Source organism: Argopecten irradians, chromosome 8 (assembly GCF_041381155.1).
Source record: "Argopecten irradians isolate NY chromosome 8, Ai_NY, whole genome shotgun sequence".
In the NCBI taxonomy this organism is placed as follows: domain Eukaryota; kingdom Metazoa; phylum Mollusca; class Bivalvia; order Pectinida; family Pectinidae; genus Argopecten; species Argopecten irradians.
Window position 1 is genome coordinate 36,265,633 of NC_091141.1, and position 20,718 is coordinate 36,286,350.

General features: G+C 35.2%; 1 protein-coding gene across 1 annotated transcript in view; it reads right to left on the reverse strand.

Annotated features, from left to right (window-relative positions):
* LOC138330246 (bridge-like lipid transfer protein family member 3B) overlaps positions 1-19,895 on the reverse strand; it is a 93,499-nt gene extending 73,604 nt beyond the window's left edge. The window contains exons 1-6 of the mRNA XM_069277716.1: positions 19,757-19,895; positions 15,011-15,173; positions 3,084-3,122; positions 2,410-2,492; positions 1,847-1,955; positions 981-1,221 (exon numbers count right to left, since the gene is read on the reverse strand). Of these exons, the coding sequence (XP_069133817.1) occupies positions 981-1,221; positions 1,847-1,955; positions 2,410-2,492; positions 3,084-3,122; positions 15,011-15,173; positions 19,757-19,800 (679 nt within the window). The 5' untranslated portion in view covers positions 19,801-19,895. The remainder of the gene's footprint in view (positions 1-980; positions 1,222-1,846; positions 1,956-2,409; positions 2,493-3,083; positions 3,123-15,010; positions 15,174-19,756) is intronic.
* Positions 19,896-20,718: the final 823 nt, after the last annotated feature.

The window sequence follows — 20,718 nt, forward strand, 5'->3', positions numbered from 1 at the left end:
ATAATTTGGTTTGATTGAAATAAAGAAATTCTGAAGATTTACTTTGTCTATACACATATATCCCGTAACAATGAAATACTGACGTGATTATTTTAGAGGCCATATTGACACAAAGACGATCCCCTGAAATATTTGTCTTCAATAGAAGTTACTAATAGTCGAATATCTAACGATATACATGTTTGGACAAAAGAAAAACTCACACAGGTAACGTTTTTCTGGTTGACAGAACATGCCTTAAATGTATGTTTATATAATAACATGATTGAGTAATTTATCCAAGAGTATGTGTTCACATACCTTATAAATGGCATGCAGATATTGATCGTTATACAACAAATAAATACGTAGCCAAATTTTGATGTGTTAAAATCTGGCTCTTTTATGACAAACGCCAAATAAGCCAAAATATGACCATATCCGAAATATCCCAATTTACGATATATCTTACTCTAGAGTTTTTTTTTTTTTTTTTTTTTTAAGATGCAAAATAATTTTTATTGCCCAAATATCTACGTAAATAGATAACTGCCAGGATTGGGACTTAAAGATTCAGTATCCGTACACATTATGTCCTTTACCAAGCAGGCTCTCATTTAATACATGTACATACATAATGGATTCAACCCAATAAGCGGCCCCATCCCTGTAAGTGTCCCTCCCCCTTATTGAGACCTCACTTTAAACGACCTCAAATTAAAATGCAGACTGAAAATATGAAAACCAATGGTTTCCTTATTTGATTTCTTTTTCAAGATGCTTGATGGCTTATTTTGTACAATAAGTTTATGAAAGACTAGTCCAAATTCGGTTCCATTAAGAACCCCCTTATCTTTTCAATTTTTAAGTGTCCGGTTATTGGGTACAAATACAGTATATATAACTATCCATTCACTCATTCCTGTTTTTTGTTTTTTTGTTTTTTTTTGGTTACAATGACCTCAAGTTAAATTAGGATCATGACAATAACACAATCTTACCACTCAGATTTTTCTTAATAGTGATTCTGATTTTTGATTGGTTGGCTATCAGTCGTAGCGGAGTCAGTAAAAAGTCGTTTGTCTCCCCTTCTACTGCCGTAGCCTCTATACGAGTCGTCTGCCATTCCACTTCTTTAAACAATAAAATCTCGCCGCGACTGCTTTCTCGTATCTTGCTTGATCGCAGGTCATCTGTCTTCTGCCAGTTTGGCGTCTTACTTTGAACTACAACTCGGGAAAGCTGTATAGAAAACAAATGAATTCATATTAAAATTTGAATATTATTCTCCTCATATGGCAGATTATGCTAAAGATAATAAATTTCTGATAGCACAACTTATAGAACAGCAGGAGTTGTGGTATTCCGAATTTGCATATTACAGAGTTATCTGCACTTGCGGGTAGGACGTCATGTGTTTGCGAACGTAGTGTCATACTTTTCTGAGAAAACGGCGTGAATTGCACTCACAAAACAATGACGTAACAATCGATACCTACCCGCAAGGGAGCTAACTGTGTAATATGCAAAGATGGAATACATTTAAAACAAGAATTTCAGAATGTAACTTCACATATGCATGTAAATGATTAAATTCAAAGTCAATTTCAGTATTCAACCAAATTATCAGACATTTTTTAAAATTTCTAACTTTTCAGTTTGTGACTATCTAATATACACCTTTGAAATGTAATGCTGTATACATACAGTTGTATTTAAAAGTTTTCCCTTCAGGAATTGAAGATCCTAGCTTTTGACAACATATACACATAAATGTTAATAATTTGATTCCAATTACTTGAAAAGAAAGTCAAAACTATAATTTTCTGACATCACTTTTTCATTCAAGTTGTTTAAATATACAAACCTGCAGAGAAGCATGGAATTTTCTGGACATAAATTTGACTGACACGGCATTTATATGGACGTAAATGCCATCAATGACCCGATCCGTAAAGCCATACTTTCCCCCTGATCTGTAACAGAATAAGTTAATTGATTAAAACTAGATATATTTACCAGTATAAGATACAAACTCCCTTGTCTCGATCCATATAACATCAGGATCATACAGGATATGTTCCATCTTTTCATACATGGGTATTCCGTCTTTGCATATTATGGAATTACCTCCCTTGGGGGAAGGTATCCATTGTGGTGTCATTCTGTTGTGAGCAAAACTTACATGGTTTTCCTCTGAAAAGCATGACGTTATGTTTGCAGACACACGACGTCACAATCAATAATTATTCACAAGGACAGATAAATCTGTAATATGCAAATACAGAATACCGTTGGTAAACAAAATGAAATGCATAAAAAGTTAACACTTTACGAAAATCCTCACGAAAAAAATTAAGAAATTAATATTTTTAAAAGTAACAAGCAAGATTATACTCATACATGATAACTATGTAATTTGATTTTTACCTGTAACTCGCTAAATGTGCCGGATTGTTTGGTGGTCGAGGATCATCACATGTTTCCATTTCTAATATAACTTCATCTAAAAACTGAAATGGAATGAAAATTAAAATTACATTACAATTTACACAATTATATATCATACTACTTTATATATAAATATATAATATTTCGCGTCAATGAAATTCAGCATTTTTACAAATACATCAATTCACGATCAACGGCTCTTACTGAAAATTGTGTGTTCATTTTACCTTATTCATGGAATATTTGAATTTGTGTTCAACCTCTCTTGCAAAAATACACAGAAATTTAATTGTATCTCATGAAAAATAATGAGATTTAAAGTAAAACTATGGATATGGAATAACATACTGTATATATATGTAGTTGTAAAATTTTGCGGGTGTAAAATTTACTGTTTGAAACTTATTTGAGGGGGTTTATATTCGCGAATTATCTATCTAGCCTTTTGAAGCGTCATTCTTAGGACAGGTTGTAATACACAAAACCACGATTTTGATATATTAGAGATGTGTTTTCGGAATTTGAATGGATCTGTGAATTAAGCGAAATTCAAACGCCCGCGAATATTAGTGACTATAGAGTAGGACGATCATCTCCAGGGCAATTCCTTCCTGCTCATCAGTCAATGGTGTTCCATTTATCTATATACTTACTATACTAATCGGCTGACTCTTCAGCTTCGTCCACATAATCTGAAACATGATAAAAAATAATTAGTTATCAAATTAAATTTGAGACATTTATCATCATTCTGTTAAACATTTTAACCAAATACTCCTTCTTTCAGGGTTCGCGTGTTCCATAAACAGGGTTTTTTGGTTGCAATTACATTAATTCCTTAATGTAATTGCAACCAAAAAATTGGGGCCTATATGCTAAAAAATGTTTTTGGGACGATGTAAAAAACTAACCCTACTTTATAAACAAGCTAACGCTCATTATATGCCTCCCTCCCCCATGCAGTTTACTTCTTGTCCTGATGGCTGAAGACTATAGATAAACTGACCACCACATTTAAGTTGTTGATAAGACTTTCTCAACAGAGTTCATCACTAGATTATCTCCCCTAGTTTGAAACTTAGAATCAGACATGAAGTAGAGACAAAATCATCAAGCCAAATTTTAGTGATTTTTTCAATATTCTAGACTGGTGGCCATTCTAGCTGAAGACATTTACTTTAAGATGCCTGTGGAACCTTGGTAGAGGCTTTTCCATTTGCTGACTGTACATGTAGATGATATGACACTTTCATATAATCCAAGCTAGGGTATGAAGATAGGGATATTCCACCCGAGATGTCAGTAAATCAGTGACTAATTTATTGACTCCGAGGGTGGAATATTCCTATCCTTGTTATCCAGCAGATGACAGTATATTTTTTCTACTATCAAATCATTTAGGAGAACTTATAATTATTTGCTTGAAATATTACGTTTTCTGCTCCAAGTTGGTCTTTGAGTCTGCGGTTTTTAAAGTTGTCATAATGCACGAAAAGTCATATACCTGGTAATTATTGTCGGTGACATCATAATTAAGACTTTTTTTTACCCATGTGTTTTTTTTTACAATCTTATGCACGCCTATATCCGTGATACCAGGATGTACGAGAATACAGTATTCACAAAATAAACTGAAATTTCAATATGTATTACGATCCTTGTTTTATTTTACTTTCATCACTATGTGGAAAAAAAATCTATTAGGTTGTAATAGCATTGCGTTTACTTCCTTGAAGTATCGTAGATCTGATAGGCCTCATACACACATACTGTTGTTGCATTTAAACGATCTACGAACAGGTAGAAAAAAGTAACAGTATATGTACAATATAATATATTCTTATTTTTTGGTTTAAATCCACAAAAAATCACCAGTGATATATGTCCAATACCATGAGAAGAGGATGCATGTATTATATGAACATCTAATATTATACAAGATCTCATCAAACAAATCAAAACTTTTAAGTTTTACTTCTGTATCACTTATTTTTGGAGCCGTAAATATACAGTGAATGTTTAGCAAGAGGTCAGATGTTGACCTTGAATGAATGTCAAGGTTACGTCACTGGACATGCCCATTGATTCCCACTAGTACTAATGTGCTGTTTTTTCGATCAAAGAAATTTTATGATGATTAAATAAAAATTTTATTTGCTAATTTTTGGAGTCACATAAATATCAAATAACTTTTGCTATTTTGAATGTATAGGTCAAGGTAATCAACCCTGTCAATTTCAACAGCCTATAGTACAATATACGTGTACATACATAGTGTGAAATGTTCACTGATAAACATTATGAAATTTGATTCTGTACAAATTTCTGAATGACTGACATTTCAATAACATGAAAGGTAATGACCTTGTTGTATGTATTCAATATAGACAGATAGCCAGTGGTCAACCAAACGACAGTGGTGCTGGACATGACTTTGCATTTTTTATTATGTATGCTAGAGTGTTTGCTTCGACATTGAATGGGTACACATGGGTGTCGAACACGAGCCTGGGGCGAGACTATATACCATCTGGAGATTGGTCATTTATTGTACAAATACTGAATAACTGTATTCAAATATTTTTCCTGAACTTTTAATAATCTAATACATTGAATGCTCTTTTGCACAATCAAGTCTAGCTTATATATAAAACCTACTTTAAATATTGACAAAATAATTCCGCAAAATGTCAAATTTAATTTATTTTACACCTAAACACTTTTCAATTAGTGAATCTAGAAAAATAATTGGCAATGTTACCATGAACATTCTGGATTGTAAAAGTACATTTTAACGCACATGAGGGTATTAGATAAAAAATATGCAGACAAATATAGCGGTTTTCCTTGTAGGCGGGTCTGATCAAATAAAGCAACGGAATTTATTCCAGTCACACAAGTACATTGTAAACAAAATCCCAACATAAGGAGTGTACAGTATGTATTGACAATATATATATAGTCTACAATAACAAAAGGCCTAATGGGCCTGAATTTTAAAACATGACCTTTTTCTTTAACCCTAGAAAGACCCTTGATGTCGGAGTGGCTAATGTGTCCTGATACATCACTACAGGACCTCAACCTTAGGGTCTCGAGTTGAAATCCCATGTAGGTACTGGCAGTTGGTTGGTGTTTTTTCTACAAGTACTCTGACGTCCCATCACCATCTAAACCTAGCATGTCCTTAAATGACCCTAGCTGCTCATAGGATGTTAAAACAATAGAACCAATTAAACCAATTCTCATTCTGAGACAAATTTGATTGCATAATTTTTGCTCTTAATCATTTTGGAATATGATCTATTTGGAATATGATCAATTTGGAATATGATCATTTTGCATAACTCCCCAACTCCAAAACCATATTTCTATATCATTTTTAAGAAAAAGTTACGATAGCAAACCTTCAAACCATTTTTATTCAAATCTGCAAATACACTTTAAACTACCCTATTTACATAAAATTTGAGACATGACTATTTTGGTTTTTAAAGGCACATGACTTTTCTTCAAATAATTTTATTGATATTAAAACATTTTACCAAGGCCAAGTTTCATGAACATCCTTAAAGTCAAGTTAAGGAAAAAACTTACATTAAAGAGCCTTCCTAAAAATCCCTAATGCTTAATGTATAATGCCGAATTTTAAGTTAAGGGATTCCTAAATTTAAGAAATATTCATGAAACCCGGCTCAAACTAACCTCAGCTACGGACTCTTATAATCTCTTAAAGTTTAATTCAGGAATTTGGCTATGAACCATCTTTAATGTCTCTACAACAATTCAATAACAATCTAATGATAGATTTATATCTAACCTTACTTCTATACCTTGGAAATGTATAAATTTTTTATTCTCTCTCTCTCTCTATATATATAAATGAAATACATTGTTCTTGCATTTCAATATGTGCTTTTGGACAGTTGGATAAAATATAAAAGACGTTGAGCTATATATGTTTACAACATCTCTAAAGTCTACTCAAACTAAACGTAATGGTTTGACATTTAAGATCTCCATGCCAATGTTGGTTATATATTCAAACATTTCACCTTCAGTTTTTTTTCCATTATGTGTTTTCAGTATAAGCATATCTATACCACACATAGAGAAACTTCAAATGTGGCATCAAAAATGGAACTTGGTAAAATTTGAATCGCGATAATCTCAGTAACTTAATAGGTAATATTATGATATATTAATCAAATTGTTATAATTAAAAGTCTAAATCTGAGTTAAAGCACAATATCGGCAAATTTGTAGAATGCTTCAAAATAAGTATCATTGACTTTAAATTATTACATGTTATGACATAGACTTATATTGATTCTGAAATTCAAACGGTTTAATAATTGATTTTGTTGATACAGCTAGGCAGCCTAGCTATATATACATGTATATATACACTACTTCGGTGGCCGAGTGGTTAAGATGTCCCGACATATTACCACAAGCCCTCCACCTCTGGGATGCGGGTTCGAATCCCATGTGGGGCAGTTGCCAGGTACTGACCGCTGACCGGTGGTTTTTCTCCGGGTACTCCGGCTTTCCTCCACCAACAAACCTGGCACGTCCTTACATGACCCTGGCTGTTAATAGGACGTAAAACTAAACAAACAAACAAAGTCCAAAATATTACATCATATCATTTACAAAATGCATTACACATACATAAACCGTTTTCGGTTTGATTTAAGTTTCGAGTGTAGAACCTCTCAAGTGAAGCTTAATCTGATTGAATGATCAGGCCATTTAATTTCCTCCGAAGGACCATGTCCTGTAAATATCTCGGCTCAGGCATGCTGACCATAGAAAGGCTTCACTCCCTGATTGGTCCATTACGACCTGCCAATTCCGTGTCAAACGAAGCACCACCAAAGAGACCGAAATCTTGTTATGGCTTTCCTAATCTACTTATACTGCAGGGACAAACCGGGATCTGAAAGGCACTGTTGCCGTGGCGATAGACTAGGTACAAAATTCTGGTTAGCTTTACAGAAATATTCTTCTTCATAAAAACAACAATTTTTCATGAATCTATCAAGATCTATGATGAAATTTTCCTTTCTTCTTCTCAAAGATTGTTAAATTTTGAAAAAAATTCAAAAAGGAAATTATTTGACAGTGCCAGGATTGAAGTGTGAAGCTGGTTGGGTTTTAGATTTGTGTACGCAAAAAGACAGAGTATTTTGTACTGATTCCTCGTCAAGCTACTCAAACTTTCAATGTTGAGATCTAAGATGTTGTCATTACCAGACAAGTTTATCTTATCCTAACAACAACTTAACAGTAACATCGCTTATTCTTCACAGTAACTCGTTCATCCCTGAAGACACATTTAGACTCTTCTAAATCAAAGACTAGATCAGTCCATTATGAAATTTCAGGGGTGAATGATTTGAATTGGCTGAGAGATAGTCGTAATGGCCAAAAACACATTTGAACCCGACAATGACATTACGATAACTTCGCAATAAAATAGATTTATAGTTGTAGCACGGATAAAAACTGTCCAACAATTACATGGTCATTAACTCATAAACAAAACAGACTCCATTGCTGGCGATATATAGTCATCAAAATACAATTAAATTCTAATAACTGTATGCCACCCATACAACGGTTAAGATACCAAAATGACATGGGTAAAGTACCATTATCATAAGTAAATCCCATTGTCTTTTGATACGTGATGTCATATTTTTGACATCCCATTTGTCAGAAATTGAGAGTGATTGTATTTGGCCAATAAGGAATTAAATATAATTAATAAAACAATAAAGATATCTTTAAATTACAGAATGTTAAGTTTTGACAGACAAAAGTTAAATGGGTGGAAAAATAGACAGACAAATAGATGGAAAAATTGACAAACAAATGAATGGAAGAATGCATGGATGGACAACTGAATGGAAAAATGGAAGAACAAATAGAACTAAGTATTGTTTACTATTGGCATTACATTAAACTTTTACTTATATTTTACTGCCTTCATGACTCTGCCTATTCCTTAAACGATATACTTTGCCCTTAAAACGATATAATTTGCCCTAATACCCATACAGGCTGATAAAGACACACAATCAGAAATGAGCCGAGGAATGTTTTAAGAGCAAAGATGTAAAAATGTATCGTAAACAAGAGACCCAGAGGGTCTGTAACCTTCACTAGGTTATAAGCAAGAAAATGTGACAGAATTAAGCTCCTATTTAATAACCAATACTTTCCTAGTTATCTGGCACTTGTATCTACTATACACCGATTACTGTCAGTCTAACCATTTGTTTGAATCCCTAACCCAAACAAATCGATGTTATTATAAAATATAGGTAAATTTTTCTAAAATATTGAATGGTTCCAGGGAAAACCCACAACAATCTATGTATCAATATTTGAACTGGCTCATCGGCTATATGTTCAGACATATGTCATATTATTGTCTGACAAACAAGCTATTTATATGTCAGCATGAATTCACCTTATGGATACTAGATCTGAATATCAATCATGCATATCTATCAGGGACAGATTTTTTTTTTTTTTAAGTGAATGATGATAGATAATGCTATGATCCTGATCGAGGCTTGCAGGAAAATATTTATAAAAGTACATTTGATATAAATCATGTGTTTGGGTTTAGGGAGTTATTATATATAACTGCCAAAGTTATTTCAGAACAGGCCTGCAGGGTTAGATGGTGGAGAAAATTGGAGTACCAGAAAAAAAACCCACTGACCTACAGATTGAAGACATGACTTTGTTTGTTCATTTTGGTTTGCTAATTAGTTTTACAGTTTTTAACTGTCAGCATCATGCCTTAACCACTCTTTTACCATGTATGATCTCATCAAATTTACACAATACATTAATATCATATTTGCTGCATTAAACATGAACACTTGCAATTGGCCCAGTGAAAGTAAACTGTCACCACTACTTACCAATGTCTAAATCAATAGGATCTATCTACTCTTAACATGATAGAAATATCTTTAAGCTGTATATTGTGGCATTCATTTTATAACTTCAAATTATATCCTAGCTAGCAGCCAATGACTATTTAAAAAAAAAAAAAAGTTTTTAAAGTGAGTCATTTTAATGACTTACCTGGTAAATCTAAAATTAGCGATCTAAATTTAGAAAGTTCTGCTTAAGTATCTTAATAGACATATACTTGTATATACTAGTAGAAAGATTATAGATAATTGAATTATATAAACATCATTAAACAGTGGAAGACTTAAATTCGTGATAAACAGATTCTGTTTAGATGAAATGATCATTTAAAATCATATGCATAAATGAGTGTTCAATTCATATGAAATTTTTAAAGAGAAGTATTAGTCATAACTTAATATACACAAGTGACATATACGCAAAAATATTACATGGGCGAAATCATTGAATGGCAAAAAGATCAGGTGATAACCACATTTAAATTAGCAGTTACTTCAAGCTCAGTACTGAATCCAATACATTAGAAATACTTCCTGGTAATTTAAATAATTTCAAAAAAAATATTTCCGCATCAATGAAGATAAAAAAAAATCAAAAAAATGATACTTTCTGATACATCACATTACGTACAATACATACAACGTCCCAGCTGAATATAACGGATATTAAACTTTCCCAGATGGCGCCACTTTAGTAACAAGCTGATACCAGTACGTAGCTATGAGGGTATCTATAAACGTTCACGCGTTACTGTGTACCACATGTGTGAAATTGTTTACAACAACATCCTGCTTGCAAGTGATTTTTTAATCAATAGTTTTTAAGCACTCATGACAATTTATAAGAATTCAGTAGATAGAACATCACCCGATCAAATCGTTAGTCTAACAAATGACCACTAGATGTCAGCACTAACAAGAAGCCAGCCAATAGTGTCACAGAACTCAATAAGAGGCCCATGGGCTTTAAAAATATATCGTATTCAACCTAATAAATGCCGTCATCCCTAAGCACCCCTCCCCCTTTTTTTAGGATTCAATTTCACTTATTTCATAATAAATGCAGACTGAAAATTTGAAAACTAAGTTAATTTCCGTATTGATTTCTTTTGCAAATTGATTTATGGCTTACTTTGTATATCAATTTCATGAAAAGCTAGTCCAACTTTTTTTCTACTAGGTGCTCCCCCCTTGATTTTGCTTCAATTTTTTAACCACCCTGGGTGCTTATTGGGTAGAATACGGTACTTTTAATCATCAGTTAAATTTGTTCATATATCGGAACATACAGCACAAAAACAAAGGTGACAAATTGTCTCATAAATTTACCACATATACACTGGTCAACCCGATTGTACTAAAAAACATTCACTTGTGGGTTGGGCAGCAGTGGCTGAGTGGTTAAGGTGGTTAAGTTGTCTGGTATTCAAACACTTACTGTACCCCAACACCTCCGTAATGTCTAAGTGGAAGAGCTGAAGGTGTCTGACATTCTTATTCTATCATGCCAACTTTGGATGGCAGTGGCCAAATGGCTAAGGTGTCTGACATTCTTATTCTATCATGCCACCTTTGGATGGCAGTGGCCAAATGGTTAAGGTGTCTGACATTCTTCTTCTATCATGCAAACTTTGGATTGCAGTGGCCAAATGGCTAAGGTGTCTGACATTCTTATTCAATCATGCCAACTTTGGATGGCAGTGGCCAAATGGCTAAGGTGTCTGACATTCTTATTCTATCATGCCACCTTTGGATGGCAGTGGCCAAATGGCTAAGGTGTCTGACATTCTTATTCTATCATGCCAACTTTGGATGGCAGTGGCCAAATGGTTAAGGTGTCTGACATTCTTACTTACCGCGCAACCTCTATCATGCAAACTTTGGATTGCAGTGGCCAAATGGCTAAGGTGTCTGACATTCTTATTCAATCATGCCAACTTTGGATGGCAGTGGCCAAATGGCTAAGGTGTCTGACATTCTTATTCAATCATGCCACCTTTGGATTGCAGTGGCCAAATGGCTAAGGTGTCTGACATTCTTATTCAATCATGCCAACTTTGGATTGCAGTGGCCAAATGGCTAAGGTGTCTGACATTCTTATTCAATCATGCCACCTTTGGATTGCAGTGACCAAATGGCTAAGGTGTCTGACATTCTTATTCAATCATGCCACCTTTGGATTGCAGTGGCCAAATGGCTAAGGTGTCTGACATTCTTCTTCTATCATGCCACCTTTGGATTGCAGTGACCAAATGGCTAAGGTGTCTGACATTCTTATTCAATCATGCCACCTTTGGATTGCAGTGGCCAAATGGCTAAGGTGTCTGACATTCTTATTCAATCATGCCACCTTTGGATTGCAGTGGCCAAATGGCTAAGGTGTCTGACATTCTTCTTCTATCATGCCACCTTTGGATTGCAGTGACCAAATGGTTAAGGTGTCTCACATTCTTATTCAATCATGCCACCTTTGGATTGCAGTGACCAAATGGTTAAGGTGTCTGACATTCTTATTCAATCATGCCACCTTTGGATTGCAGTGACCAAATGGTTAAGGTGTCTGACATTCTTCTTCTATCATGCCACCTTTGGATTGCAGTGACCAAATGGCTAAGGTGTCTGACATTCTTCTTCTATCATGCCACCTTTGGATTGCAGTGACCAAATGGTTAAGGTGTCTCACATTCTTATTCAATCATGCCACCTTTGGATTGCAGTGACCAAATGGTTAAGGTGTCTGACATTCTTATTCAATCATGCCACCTTTGGATTGCAGTGACCAAATGGTTAAGGTGTCTGACATTCTTATTCTATCATGCCACCTTTGGATGGCAGTGGCCAAATGGCTAAGGTGTCTGACATTCTTATTCTATCATGCCAACTTTGGATGGCAGTGGCCAAATGGCTAAGGTGTCTGACATTCTTATTCTATCATGCCACCTTTGGATGGCAGTGGCCAAATGGCTAAGGTGTCTGACATTCTTATTCTATCATGCCAACTTTAGATGGCAGTGGCCAAATGGTTAAGGTGTCTGACATTCTTACTTACCACGCAACCTCTAGATAATTGCAATGGCAAAATTATTTAAGGTGTCTGACATTCTAACTCTAACCCGCCACCTCTGGACTCCAGAAACAAAGTATAAAGTGTCTGACAATCTATCATTACAACCTCGAGCTCTCATGAAAGAAGACTACCATATTTATAATTATAATGCAGCAATTGGCGGGTGTTAATTGATTTTTCAATGTGAACTCCAGTTTTTCCTTGAATTTCTCCACTACCAAATTCAAAACCTTGACATTAAGTTGAATGAGGAATATATATTCATTGATAGGAGGCAAAACAAAAGCAAACTTCCTGGAACCAAGTATCCTCCGCAATATGGAAATAGAGTTAATGTCATTTCAGAGGAGAATGACCCAAACTTGTAGGTCATTCAGAGAACAAAAATTGAAGAACAATATCATCATTGAATTATGAGATGAAATTAAGTTAAGCGGGTAAATATTGATTATCTTAGCTCCGGTCAAACAGGTTCAACATGATGTGAGGGATGAACGATTCCAGCAGGCCAATATACTAGATATAGACTGTCTGTTACAGCTTTTGTCCAGGTTTAAAAAAAATAGTACAAGACATATTAAATTGGAGAAGTATGAAATAAGCTCATTTTAAAGAATGACATATCGATAGTTTGAAAACTTGAAATGTGAATATAAATTTTATTGTATACATAAGGTAAAATTAGTGATCTAGATCTGCCTTAAGAGAAAAGCATGTCATTATAACTTTTATATGATAATACTCATCAATCATAACAGAGATAAGGTTGTGCTGTTAGCTATTAATACAGACTTATACAAATACTGTCCAGCTATTCTTAACATCATCATAAGAAAACTCCTTTAATTTATATTTAACAGTGTAAATTGCTACTTATCTAGAGCCACTGAACACATTTTAACCAATCATGAACAAAAAGATTCTCTCATTATACATAAATCATATCATCAATTATGGAAAATAAATGAAACTACAATATATATTTCGGACCTAAATAATAAGACATTTATGAAAATCAAAACATAAATTAATATACTAATATTTGTTACAAATTGCAAACGTAGTCATAAATCCAATAGGAACATGAAAGATCTCCCAAGAAATTTTAAGAAAATATATAGGGAAATTGGACTAATACTATATATTTTCCATAAATATTAGATCAAAATTTTAGCAATAAAATCAAATTTACAAAATTATTAATCAAAATTTTAGCAATAAAATTAATATAAAATGCACAAAATTCACCCAAAATCATCATACTTATGCATAGATGAGATTAACAAATCAAATTATACAACCCCAATATAACCACCATTAGAAGCCAATGTGGAAAGTTTGGCCAAGAAAAACAAGAATGATATGATAGTATATATTGATCAAGAAGCCCTAGTGGACCATATGATTTGCTATCTCATAGACATACAACCAATATTTCCTCAAGGAAAAATGAATATGCGACGAAGGACAGCTTAATTCCAGAATATTGTATTCAGAGTAGGGGATATTCGTTCTTGGCATCAAGCCATCAATTATTTACACTACAGTAAATACATGCACTTCCTGTTTGCCTCCCAAAGGAATTGTGGGAGTGGGAGCCAGCTAGCCTCACTTTGGTAATATTTAACCTCAAACTGAAGATTGTCCCTAATATTTCACAAAGTCTGATAAGATATTATTTATATCTGAACTAGTTGCAAGTTTTCTTAGGACCTATAATGCATGCCCAATAACTTAACTTTATACAGAAATGAATCCTTATTGGACTTGCTTGTGGTTCCTGTTCTCTATTTGCATACTATAGAGTTATCTGCCCTTGCAGTTAGGTATGGTTTGCCGCGTCATGTGTCTGTGAGCATAATATCATATATTTTTATTCAGATAATGCTGTAATATTCGCTCACAATCTAGCGATGTCTGCACAGTCAATATCTACCCACAAGGGCAGATAACTCTCATAACGAGCAAAGAAAAATATGGGGATAAACAGACATCTCTACCTAAATCAACAAAAGGAAAAGGAAAGCCCAAACATTTGAGTCAAGGAAAAGTTTTTAACCATGTACATATACAGTACAGACCTAACTGTTGCTCACCCCTGAATCTGGATATATAGCTATATAGAGATCGAGAGTCATATATCATACAGACCGCAGCTTAATTTGATCTTCATCCAAAATTGTATAGAAATAATAGCTCATTAATTTTACAAATAAGCTATAGCTTATAAATTACAACACTCAAAATATTTGCGGGACATGAATTCTTCATGTGTACTTCCATCTCAGTCTGATCTAGCTATCAGAGTTACTTCCCTTTGTTTCACTTTGTTGGTACTGACGAAGTGAAATAAAGGGAAGTAACTCTGGTGGAACGCTCCATCTGAAATGGGAATGCGACACAATGGGATTCATCTTTTCAATCTTCAGGTAAATATCTAGCATAAATTCTTTCACTCATGCACCTGAAGACACATTTAGGATCTTCTAAATCAAAGACTAGATCAGTCCATTATGAAATTTCGGGGGTGAAATAGTTAAGTTTAGTGCCCTACCTTGATGGTGAGCTTGTTACAGACTGCCTTGCTTAGCTTCATCCACGTTGGGAGGTCCATCAGATCCATCAGAATGTTTTCGTCGAGTTCCAAGTTAGACAACTCTCCCTCTCCTCGCAGTGTGCTCAAGTTGATCTTGTCCGGCGATAAATTCTTTGTGAATCTAAAAATAACCACATTAAATACTTAAATACAATAATTTGGTCTACACATTAACAGTCAAATGACATAATAATTATAAGCTGTTATTAAAGTGCTTAAGTGTCAAAAGTAGCTATGGCTCCCCCTGATTATATCTACACAGTAGATAAATATATAAGTGGGTGTTGCAGACATGTAAATGTACTTATAATTTGAAGGATATACTTTGTTAAATAATACAGATTAGGAAGTAGTTTCTTTAAGAAAATTTACTTTACTGCTGCCTCAACTTAAGAAGTCACCCACTACTGCTGCCTCAACTTAAGAAGTCACCCACTACTGCTGCCTCAACTTAAGAAGTCTCCCACTACTGCTGCCTCAACTTAAGAAGTCACCCACTACTGCTGCCTCAACTTAAGAAGTCACCCACTACTGCTGCCTCAACTTAAGAAGTCACCCACTACTGCTGCCTCAACTTAAGAAGTCACCCACTACTGCTGCCTCAACTTAAGAAGTCACCCACTACTGCTGCCTCAACTTAAGATGTCACCCACTACTGCTGCCTCAACTTAAGAAGTCACCCACTACTGCTGCCTCAACTTAAGAAGTCACTCACTACTGCTGCCTCAACTTAAAGATGCGACCCACTACTGCTGCCTCAACTTAAGAAGTCACCCATTACTGCTGCCTCAACTTAAGAAGTCACCCACTACTGCTGCCTCAACTTAAGAAGTCACCCACTACTGCTGCCTCAACTTAAGAAGTCACCCACTACTGCTGCCTCAACTTAAGAAGTCACCCACTACTGCTGCCGCAACTTAAGAAGTCACCCACGACTGCTGCCTCAACTAAAGAAGTCACCCATTACTGCTGCCTCAACTTAAGAAGTCACCCATTATTGCTGCCTCAACTTAAGAAGTCACCCATTATTGCTGCCTCAACTTAAGAAGTCACCCACTACTGCTGCCTCAACTTAAGAAGTCACCCACTACTGCTGCCTCAACTTAAGAAGTCACCCACTACTGCTGCCTCAACTTAAGAAGTCACCCACTACTGCTGCCTCAACTTAAGAAGTCACCCACTACTGCTGCCTCAACTTAAGAAGTCACCCACTACTGCTGCCTCAACTTAAGAAGTCACCCACTACTGCTGCCTCAACTTAAGAAGTCACCCACTACTGCTGCCTCAACTTAAGAAGTCACCCACTACTGCTGCCTCAACTTAAGAAGTCACCCACTACTGCTGCCTCAACTTAAGAAGTCAAGCACTACTGCTGCCTCAACTTAAGAAGTCACCCACTACTGCTGCCTCAACTTAAGAAGTCACCCACTACTGCTGCCTCAACTTAAGAAGTCACCCACTACTGCTGCCTCAACTTAAGATGTCACCCACTACTGCTGTCTCAACTTAAGAAGTCACCCACTACTGCTGCCTCAACTTAAGAAGTCACCCACTACTGCTGCCTCAACTTAAGAAGTCACCCACTACTGCTGCCTCAACTTAAGAAGTCACGCACTACTGCTGCCTCAACTTAAGTAGTCACCCACTACTACTGCCTAAACTTAAGAAGTCACCCACTACTGCTGCCTCAACTTAAGTAGTCACCCACTACTGCTGCCTCAACTTAAGATGTCACCCACTACTGCTGCCTCAACTTAAGAAGTCACCCACTACTGCTGCCTCAACTTAAGAAGTCACCCACTACTGCTGCCTCAACTTAAGAAGTCACCCACTACTGCTGCCTCAACTTAAGAAGTCACCCACTACTGCTGCCTCAACTTAAGAAGTCACCCACTACTGCTGCCTCAACTTAAGAAGTCACCCACTACTGCTGCCTCAACTTAAGAAGTCACCCACTACTGCTGCCTCAACTTAAGAAGTCACCCACTACTGCTGCCTCAACTTAAGAAGCGACCCACTACTGCTGCCTCAACTTAAGAAGTCACCCACTTCTGCTGCTTCAACTTAAGAAGTCACCCACTACTGCTGCCTCAACTTAAGAAGTCACCCACTACTGCTGCCTCAACTTAAGAAGTCACCCACTACTGCTGCCTCAACTTAAGAAGTCACCCACTACTGCTGCCTCAACTTAAGAAGTCACGCACTACTGCTGCCTCAACTTAAGAAGTCACCCACTACTGCTGCCTCAACTTAAGAAGTCACCCACTACTGCTGCCTCAACTTAAGAAGTCACCCACTACTGCTGCCTCAACTTAAGAAGTCACCCACTACTGCTGCCTCAACTTAAGAAGTCACCCACTACTGCTGCCTCAACTTAAGAAGTCACCCACTACTGCTGCCTCAACTATAAGTAGTCACCCACTACTGCTGCCTCAACTTAAGAAGTCACCCATCCACTGCAAGCTTATCTAGTCACTGAGTGGTCGGTATGAAGTTGGGGTAAGGGGCCGGTAGAGGGAAGGGGGAAGGGGAGGGCAAAAGGGGTAGGGGAAGAAGGGGGAGATGGAGAAAGTGCATGGTGGGGGAGGGAAAGAGAGAAGGTGGGGAGGATAATGTTCTACAATGTAGATAAATTTTTATTTGTATATATATTAGTGGTATCAGTATCATTGTCTTCCAGCTTTGTACTAGGAGGGATTTCCTTTTATAAATACACTGTATAAAGCTATACATCAGTTGGCCATGGTAAAACAGAGACTCTTAATTATATAAAAACACAGGGCATGGGTTCAAACTCAGCTACTACTCTGTTTTGTTATATATTTGGTGCTGTAGGCCACACCAACTAGAGTTTTGGTAGAAATTGGTGTTGGTGGTGGGATTCCTGTAGCTTATATAATTAGTCTGTAAAGAAGTTTCACTAAGAGATATGTGGACTAACTAAGTTTCATTTGATGAGTTTGTTTGATATTGCAGCCACTCCAGTCAGTACACATGGTGCATATAAGTTCAAAATAGTATGCTCTTTGTGCATGAAGTATCAGTATATATAAATTTTCAATAAAAGATTATATGGCATAAGGTATCTTTATGGCATCATAGTTACATTGTAATGTTGCATAATAGCAATTATGTCATAAATAACAAAGAATTGTAAAGGGGAGGTAAGTACCATTATTGTTCTCAAAATGATAATTTAAATTTTATTGATGGTTTGGTTTTGGTCAATCCAAATACTAAGTTTGATGTTTGTTCTTTTAATATCATGATGAAAGGAAAAATTTTAAAAAGTTTTTCCCAGACATCTAAATGGGATTTTTCTGGTTTCTGTTGTTCATATCTGTTGTTTAAGCCGTCAATTGTGCTCTCTCCAATAGAAAATTTTCTGTCCGTCTGACTTAACTTTCCTGGCATGTTGGGTACATAATAATACAATATATGAGGTAATTCATACTCTTCGCTTAATTAATTTGTCGTTTTTCAGTTTGATATTGGTTCTTATTTGAATAAATACATACTTAAATATGAGCCCCATCTTGTATCCCTGCATGTTGATACCGTACAGTAATTAATTAAAGAAGTCATACTTTTCTTCGAGTTATTTGCTTGTCATTAACTCTGAAGGATGTTTGTTGTTTTGGCAAGGTTTTTCATTCTGTACTCTTGTGGAGAAATATGGAAGTGACACCTGGAACTATAATATATTTTAACCATGTTTGTTTGCAACTATGGGGGACAGAACCAATGAGCCCACAATGACAAAATGTACATTAATTTGTATGATCTTGCCGGATTGGGAATCGTAGAGAAAATAACATACATGACATGTTTTGTCATAATATTGATGATGATGATAAAGTAAAATTGATTTAATTGCATGAATTTGGATGTTGTTCCAATATGAGTGTTTCAAGATCCCAAAACAATGTAGGTAAAGTACAATTTACCGTCGAATAGTCCTATAGCAACCTTTGAACTCCTGTGATGATGTCGTCACAAAATTTGTGTTAAGGTGATATCACATCCACTAGAAAGTGGGATTTATCAACAGTAAATTGTACTTACCCAATTTAATTTGTTGTTTTGAGATCTCGAAACTGCCACTATTTGATCTCTGCAGAATATGACTTGCTTGTTTAATTTGATATTCACTGTTCGCATATAAACAAGTATGTCCAAACATGCTGTCTTTGTTTGATAATGTCTGTATGTATATATGGTGGGGTGCAGAATTTTTACATTCCCAAGTGTGATAATAAAAATTATCATGAGTCGATCAAGTGCGATATATGTTTCATTAATGTTTTGTGATGCCCCAGTCGAGGCAATTCAAGGATATTATCTTTGTTTTGGCTGTGACAGTTTAAATGTCATAATGTGTAACGATTCACAGGGGTAATATCAGATCCAAGACGAGATTTATTCATTCGTTTCAGAGGCTGGCTGTAATACAATACAAAATTATTTATTTAATTCACAGTAAAATAATTAGTACATTTATTTAAATTGACACATATTATAACATCTCCATCAACATACGTGCCACACACACTCACAATAACACACATACATTCCTACTGTACATGTGCAACATAAACTTGTTTCATTATCAAAACATCAATATTCATACAAAATTCGTCTTTTGGTACAGGGATTTATGACTTAAATAAAATGATCCGGACACTTAAGTACACATTTACTTACTTAGACAGATGCTTGAGGATCTGATTCTTCAATATAGATGCCATTTTCACTCCGCACTTTTAAAAAATAACAAATATTAAGCTTTATCCATTGCCTTGTTCTTTCCTTCTCCCGACTTCTGTTTTGCTGTAGCCATGATTAGATCGCTTATGCCGTTACAAATAAAAAATAATGAAATATTTTATTAGTACAATTTTCCTATTTAGATATATTTAGTGAATGGTTAAAAGCTTGTTAAATGGCATTTTGATCATACTTTAGCTAAATCATTCTTAATGAATATTAAGGAAACACTTTTTATTGTTGTAAGTGGCAGCCGTCGTATGGGTGCACGCCCACTTTTGTATTCAGGGGTTCTGTAAGGGGGGACTACACAGATATAAATTACGTTGTACGTGCAAAAGATCAAAACATAAATAAAACAAAACAATAAATTTAAAGAGTTCTTGATCTATAACTGTATTTATTTCAAAATAACAATTAACAAAAACAAATTATGTCATGTTGATACACCATCTTGTATTCATTTTGTACATACATTTTGTATGTTGTGTAACATATACAATGTATGTTGTATACGTGTTTCTGGTTTTTAATGACTTATTTATTATCGTTTTTTATTGGTGATTTAAATGCTAATAATTGGTTGGTTCTATTGGTTTGTTGATTTTCTCCAAATGTGTAAATTTTACTAAGATACAATATGTAGCTTTCTTTGCTGTTTCTTTGAAGTATTAACATTATCTGTCAACATTGAAAAAAATAATAAACGTAATAACATATTTTCAATAGCTTCACAATATATAATATAAGACTTTTTTACGTCTTTGATACAGTTATGATCAGGCGCGTACATTGTAGCTGAAGGGTGTTGGATTATTAGTATTTCTTTATTTGCCTCCATAATGAATTTTACATAATAATACAACACAATACATTTAAGTAGCAAAATACAGGTACAA